The sequence below is a fragment of the Grammomys surdaster genome, unplaced genomic scaffold, assembly GCF_004785775.1.
Source record: "Grammomys surdaster isolate TR1022 unplaced genomic scaffold, NIH_TR_1.0 545, whole genome shotgun sequence".
Lineage (NCBI taxonomy): Eukaryota > Metazoa > Chordata > Mammalia > Rodentia > Muridae > Grammomys > Grammomys surdaster.
Genome location: NW_021604964.1, coordinates 69,023 through 76,682, shown reverse-complemented (window position 1 = coordinate 76,682; position 7,660 = coordinate 69,023). Strand labels below are relative to the sequence as shown.

Here is a 7,660-nt window from a genome sequence, read left to right as displayed (position 1 = left end):
TTTGCACTGTGTTCACACAACCTCCCACAGCGATGGCTCCTGCTGTGAGTGGTGACAGAGAGTGGCAGAGTTTGAGATTTCTATTGTTGGGGCTTTAAGGATGACAGTGGTGACAGATGATGATGGGGAGCTCCCCACCCTTCTGAGAGAGATCTTTCCTGGCTTAGATCTTCAGCTGGCAGAAACATGGGTGGTAAAGGCAATTCTGAGTGTATCTAGGATGGAAAGGAGGAACAAGGTGTGAGAAACCCAAGGAAAGACTAGCCTCACACAAAGTGACAGTGACATTGGCAAAGTTAGGCTTATGTCCTGGGCAGAATAATGGAGAAAGTATGTCTTCACAAGAAGTGGAATCTTCAGTTGTATTTATTCCCAGGGAATATCTTCTTTTAACCCTGTCCTCAACAACCAGGAATAACTTCTACTAAGGTTTCCTAAACTCTGTAAAGGAAATAATGTTGTTTCATTTCACACATCACAGAACAGAGTAGATAGCAGTTGTTATGGATTCATTAATTTTACTAGTGCTTTATTTCTTGTTGGTTTGATTGATTGGTTTTGCCTTAGTCTAATTCTAGACTGAGAAACAACTGACCATGGAAAAAGCCCTATATTTTCATGCCTGTCAGGAACATATGGCAATTCCAGAGGTTACCTCATGGTCATTCATCATCTATACATCTATTTAATTCTTTTGCTTTTAGATCTGATTCTGTTGACAGTGACAATTAGATTTTATTTTTCAGCATAAAAACAAAATACACATACCCATACCAAAATACATGAATATAAAAATCCAACAGGGTTGAACATATAAAGGAAAGAAAGATTGATTTCTGATAGTAGTTTTATTGTCAAGGACAAATGAAAACAATCACCATTAAAATCTCAAGTAATGAAACTCTAAGCTGTGCCTTGTATCTCCAAAGTCGCTGTCTTCTATGGGAAGCAAACTCTGCCAAGGAAGAGCACATTAGCAGTGGGGTTATGCTGAATAAAGAAAAGAAATGGATGGTCCACTGTGAACTCTTTCTCACGTCCCAGGGAGCATCCAATAATACCTGCCATGGCAGCAGCTGCCTCTGTTCCCTCCTCATTCACTTCCACAAAGGACTTGTGAACAATTTTTGAAATGAAAAGATCTCTGGATCCTGACATGCCAGACAGATCAGCCTTGCCTCTGCTAAAGAGATCCTGCACTCCCAGGCAGCACAGGTTGAAGTTGAGGATGTAGCTCTCCTCCATCTTGAACCAGGGGAATTTGACATGGACATCAATGTTTCTCAAGTTCTCATGTTTGTTCCATTCATGAAGTTTTTCCAAAGTTAATTTCTGCTCAATCTGGAATTAATGTAAGGCAAAAGGAAATTAATTTCTTACTGTAATAAGGTACTATTCCAATGAACAGACTCAAATTGCCAGAACATATAGGTTACCTTCTTTTGTTCTACAAAATCGCATTCCACATTGATTCCATTTTTGTCTGTCAATTGGTAGAATATATCAGAACTATTTTACAGGTCTTTGAGGGTCCAAGTACAAAATCATTTAATAATGTGTCTGTCATCCATTTATCCATCTATCTATCAGTCCACCCATCATCCATCCACCTATCCGTCCATCATCCATTCATCCATCCATCCACCCATCCTTCACCCAGTTTTCTACAAATTTCTCTCTGCCTCTCTCACTTACTCACTCCTTCCATCCTAGTCTTCCTTTACTGCACCCATCTATCCATCCTTCCATCCACTCAGGAATTTTGCATTCCTATTACATTGAATCACTTGACTAGTGAGCTATAAGAAGTTTTATTACTCCAATTGCTTGAATGGTACAAGGGAAATTTTATGAGTTTCTTCTATTTTTTCTGAAAACTTCTAAAGTTGTAGTTATGTATAAATTACACTAGAGCTGAAATAATCTCTAATAATTCCTGAGTACAATGAAAAAGGGACAGAATGGATGGGACTTACTTCATTTAAAACAAGGACAACCAGCTGACATGGGGGCAAACACTCTGCAATCCCAGCATTCAGGAGCCACTGATAGAGAGCTGATTTTAAGGACAATCTTGGCCATATAATAAGATCTTTATATGGAGTGGAGTAGAGTTGGGTAGAGTAGGGTAGAGTAGAGTGGAACAGAGTAGATACATAGACTATACTATGCATGCTAATGACATCAACTTGGTAGCATTGTTGGAACCATTGTATAAATTGGTGTAGCAAAAGTATTTGGCTTATAGTAAGTACTATATAAATAGCAAATATTATTGTTCCTCTATTGGACTAAACAAAACCAACTTCCTTATGGATAGTGGCAATTTATTTCTTGTGAATAAAGCCTCATTTAATTACCAGCCAGAAAATACAACTGACAAATGCACCACATTCATGCCAGTACACACTCTGTACATTCAAATGACAGCAGGCTACTTCCTGGTTGCAAGTATAGACTGGGAAGGAACAGGAGCAAACCACAAGACAGCTTGGATTTCTGAGAGAAAACTGTGGTCTTCACAGCTATGTCTACCTCTAATCCTGTCAGGAGACACACAATCCCTAAAGATGTAAATCAATTCTCATTATAATTCCTTTAAAGATACTGCAAGAGACTTTCTGTGAGAGGTCACTTATCACTGTTACCTTTACTTTTAAACCTCTAAATTGTCCCCATCACAATGCTTCACTGATGGCAGCAAATATTCTGAACATTTAAATTTTAGGCCTCTGGGCTGGGAGTGTGGCTTAGTGATAAATAGAACACTTGCCTAACCCAAGGTACTCAGGTAATGTAAATAATAAATGATGATGATGATGATGATGATGATGATGAAGATGCTGATGATGAAGATGATGATGATACTGACTGCATGAGCATGAGGCCTCAGAGCAGTAACTCCTGATGGACAATATTGACAAAAATGGGAGAACACTGGCAAGGGATTTTGGGTAAAGTCTGTGGAAGAACAAGTGTTTATGGTGCAGTGCACAGACATGAAATATAAGAACAGTACAGTTAAAAGGAACACAAATCATGACTTGTGAGAGTCAATTACCTTCCTAAGACCCATGAACTCATCCTCAGTGTCTTCAGGCAGCAGGATGATCATGCTAAGTTCTCCACCCTGGTAAGGCATTGCCAGCACCTTGCACTTCATGTCCGGAATGTAACCGAATGGAAGATTATTCCTTTGATCCATCATCTTCACTGTTTTTGTGTCTTTCTGAATGGGGACAAAAAAATCACTGAAATTATTCCCTCATCTCTTTTAGTACAAAGAGAAATTTGGGAACTTGGGGTAGAGGGCACAATGATAAAGGCTTGGTTTACAATAGGAGAGGACTTGTGCTACAACCCAAGCACTCACACACACACACAACCAAGAACAGCTCAGGATGATGGTGTCACCTGACCTTGTTCAGTCGGAATGGAGCATCGGTTGTGTCTCGTGTCATGAATTTCTGTTCCCACATCCCCTTGAAGTAGATGGCATTCACTAGCACAAGTTTTGTCAGGCTGTCCACCACACCCACTGCCAACAGTTCTGGGATTTTCCCTGAAAAGATGAAGTAAGCTTCTTTAAAGGTCCATATTGGAATTTCAAATTTAAACCAATAATTTATTAATTCAACATAGACTTCAAACTTTATTTTGTTTTAACTCAGTGTTAAGAAAGACTCACTTGCCCAATTTTTATTTTCAATAAACCAAATTCTAAGACCGAACAGGCTTGTGTCTAGTGTTCTATGACCTTCATGTCCATCCCCTGAGCAGGAAGAAATAAGCTTAAAGTCAGTCAAATGTCTTGAAAAGTTTAAAACAACAAGGGTCTTCATTCCAAGAGGAAACAGTAACTATTATTTTTGAATGGCTATTATTTACAAAAAATAAACAACAAACAAACAATATTCCTTAGTGGAAATGTTTTTGGTCACTGGTGAATAGTTTTCAAAGATGCTAAGTAAGAGCCTGCTCTCATGAAGAGGGCTTTGAACAAATATCTAAGAGATAATAAGACTTATCTAAGGGGTAAGTTTATTGAAACAGAAGCCACTCTCTGCACAGCCTGAAGCACTGCTGGGAACTGATAGAATTCCAGACAGTATCCCTGGGAGCTGACTCACACAGAAACAAGACAGATCCATCCCAAAGCTGAATTGAGCCCAGAGGGCAAGTCACTCCCTACCTATGACTTCTGAGTTAGTCAATAAGATGGTGACCAAAATATTATGACTGCTACAGTTTCTAAATACTGACTTCATGGTTCCATGAGGTTTCACATCTCATTTCTTTCCATGTGAGCACTGGATAGGCATTTTTATTAATTTTATTCTGCATTTTAATGTTGATTTTAACTTTCAGTTGTACTTTAGGGGAACCAATATGTACTCAACTGATTCCATTAAATCATATTTGTATTTCTCCACTGTTAAATTTCTGACATTTGAAGTTGTCCCTTATTCTAGGGAATAGCATCTGAATGTCAGTGCACATAAGCCAGGATTTGGGATGCTGTGGAAGGGAGAAAGGAGATGCAAGTGAGAGTGCAGGGTAGTGAGAGTCTGTGCAAAATGGCTCTGCTATGGTTCAGAGGGGTCCCTACAAAGTGATTCTCTTAAAGGGTTGGGCTTTGGTCCATCCTGCATTGGAAGGCAGAGGAACCTTTAAAATGTAGGACCTAGGTGGGTGTCTGTCGATCATTGCAGAGTGTGTTTTCTTTTTATTTGGTTTTAGTTTGAGACAGGGTCTTGCCACGTGTATTCAAAGCAATCCTCCTGCCTCTGCCTCCCAAGTGCTGAGATTGTAGATCTTCACCTTTAAACCTACCTTGGGAAAGGCATGCTGCTATTAAAAGTGGTTGTGAGACCTCTCTCTCTCTCTCTCTCTCTCTCTCTCTCTCTCTCTCTCTCTCCACAAGTGACGTGAAGAGGCCTCCTCGGCCATGCTTTTTTTTTTTTTTTAACATGAGGTGCAGTGTTACCATAGTACCAAAGCAATAAGTCCAGTCATTTATAAAGAGAAACCTGCAACACTGTGAGTCAAAATCAGCCTTTAGTCCACAAGCTGATTATGTCAGGTGTGATCTACAGAAGTGAAACTGACTGACAGAGCCAGCACTGCTCAGCCTCTCACCTTCTGTTTGACCTTTGACCCACTGGTTTATCTCCTTCCTTGCATCCTCAGAGGCATGCTGAAAATCTACAGGGGCCAAGTCAGCACCGTACATTTTTTGGGTTGAAGCCAAGAACTCCTATTTTTAAGAAAGAAAGTGCCACGATGAACAACTGCTATTCCTTAGAGAAGTTTTCTAAGATCTCAAAAGCAAAAAGTCATAAAATGAAAATGTTTCATTAAAACTTAACCTTTAGAGTCTTCAATCATGTTGGAATTTGCTGTCCTAGTTATTTTTAAGGTTATAGTGTTATAGTGCAGTAGTGGCAAGTCTAGACATTTGTTTAACATTTCTGGTATCAGTACAAAGGTTACTAATACTTTTTTGATCTTACATTAACATTTTCATAAATCAGTAAATGTTAAATATACTTCAAGTGGCTTTTCAAGACTTCTTTTGCTCTCTCTGTGTATGTGTGTTTGTGGTGTGGTGTGGTGTATGCGAACATCTGTCTATATAGATGTGCATATCTGTGCAGTCACAGAGACCAAAGATGTCAGGTGTCTTACTCTCACTCTCTGCCTTAATCCTTTAAAACAGGGTCTCCCACTTAACCTGCCTAGACTGGTGGTCTACAAGCCCAAGTGGTCCTTATAGCTCTACTCTCACAGGGCTGGGTTACAGGAGACTATAGAGCCAGGCCTGGCATTTTTCATGGGTTCTGGGATCCAAGCTCAGCTTCTCATGCTTGTACAGGAAGCTCTTGTCCCAGTGGAGCCATCCCTTCAGTCCTTCTTTTGCTTTAATAAGACATCCAGAAGGGATCCCTTCATTAGACAAACTGAGGTGAAAGTCCCACACACATTCTTTGCTGTTTTTATGAATGGCCTGCAACGTGGCTGTGCCAGGAAAAGCCTGCCTCACTTCAGGAAGTTTCAGAATGTGAAGTGCTAGGTACTTACAGGGAGGAACTTGTAGGTTTTCTCTCCATAGAGTCTGTTAGCAAGTTTCAGAGTGTGAGATGCTCCACGCTTGCTCACTTCAGCGTTCAGGCTTTGAAAGCGTGAATGGACGTCCTCCACAGAGTCGAAATGAAGAGTCTAAAGGAAGGAAAACATTCTCTATACAATCATCTCTTTTGAAGTTATGAAGTGATTCCTTCAGAATTTTGGTGTCTACTTTCACCAAGTTATTTTTTGTTTGATATCAAGTAGCTGCAGCCTAATAAATTATTAACATGTCATTGACAGAGCAAACAAACTAGGACTGAAGTGTACAGCTCAGTGAGATATAATTACATATGGCTTCTAAATAATTTTTAACAATTCCATAAATGTGAATGGTTAACACAGCAATATTTACATCTGATTTTTGTTCCAAGAATGATTTAAATTATATGCACATGTATATATTTTATGCCATATAGAATTTGGTAAAACAAAAAATCTCTGAAATAAACCATGTAAAGAAGACTCATTCCTGCTGTAAGACTAAATAGGTAGCATTGACTGAGACCATTCTCTTTGGTTATCTTATGAAATTTCACAATGCACTCCCTTGAAAAATAACTTCCTTAAATTTATTCTAGTGAGAGTTGAATTCCTCATCTGATAGTTTTAAATCAACAGACCATTTATGGTTGTGGGAGGTCTGGGCTGGTTGATCACTTCTAAGATACAAAGGACAAAATCACACAGGGTCTACAGTCCACAGTACTCTCTGAGGGATGTTTGTTAGGTTGATACTTGGACTCAACTACTATATTGAAATGGGGAGGAAAAGGCCTTAGACTTGTTTCCTGGCGCTGTCAGTTGTAAAAGCCTTAACACTGAAGCAGACATAACCTGTGAGAAGCACCGAGCATCAGGCGCAGAGTAGCCAGGCAGGTCAGTTAGGAAACACTTTGTCTACTTCTGTCTAGGACTCCAAAGGTGGCAAAATTCTCCTGTGAGAATTATGGAACACCAAGAGCAGAAGTCCTCTCCAGACCCATTAAGGAGGACTAGGCAGCTGTGGAGACGGAGGCAAAGGTGACCCGCTGTCTCCCAGGGGTGGGCTGAGGGGATGTGGGTCCTGTCCACCAGGCCACAGGGACTTTCCAATCTCTCCTCCTGCAGAGCCACAGCCAGTGAAATGAAGCTGGAGAGAGGCACGGGGCTAACCCTGAGAACACAGACAGATGGCTGTCTTTACCTTGTCCTCACAAACAGGTACCATCACCAAGCTGCCTCCTGTACCGTGTTCCCTTATCTGCATGCCCTAAGGTGACACTGTTGTGTTTTATAAAAGGGTGGTGTGATGTAGAAGGATGTAGCACCACAGCGGTCTGGTCTCTGTCAAGTTGTTCCCCTTGAGGAATCATCCACGTTAAGGGCCTAATACAAAAGAAGTTTATTGGAGGAAGGAAGCCAGGGAGCAGAGGGGCAACCTGGAAAGGGGTAGAGACAGAGAAAGGGGGGACAGAGAAGGACAGAAAGAGAGAGGAGAGTGGAAGAGAGTAAGAAGAGGGAAGGTTTTGGAGAGAGAGAGAGAGAGAGAGAG

General features: G+C 40.5%; 1 protein-coding gene across 2 annotated transcripts in view; it reads right to left on the bottom strand.

Annotated features, from left to right (window-relative positions):
- Positions 1-829: 829 nt before the first annotated feature.
- The window catches only part of LOC114633170 (leukocyte elastase inhibitor A-like), a 68,231-nt gene continuing 61,400 nt past the window's right edge, over positions 830-7,660 (bottom strand). The window contains exons 2-6 of one of the 2 annotated variants that reach the window (XM_028781780.1): positions 6,082-6,219; positions 5,140-5,257; positions 3,420-3,562; positions 3,062-3,229; positions 830-1,341 (exon numbers count right to left, since the gene is read on the bottom strand). In XM_028781780.1, coding sequence (XP_028637613.1) covers positions 940-1,341; positions 3,062-3,229; positions 3,420-3,562; positions 5,140-5,257; positions 6,082-6,219 — 969 coding nt within the window. In that variant the 3' untranslated portion in view covers positions 830-939. The remainder of the gene's footprint in view (positions 1,342-3,061; positions 3,230-3,419; positions 3,563-5,139; positions 5,258-6,081; positions 6,220-7,660) is intronic. The other variant, XM_028781781.1, reaches the window with a different exon arrangement.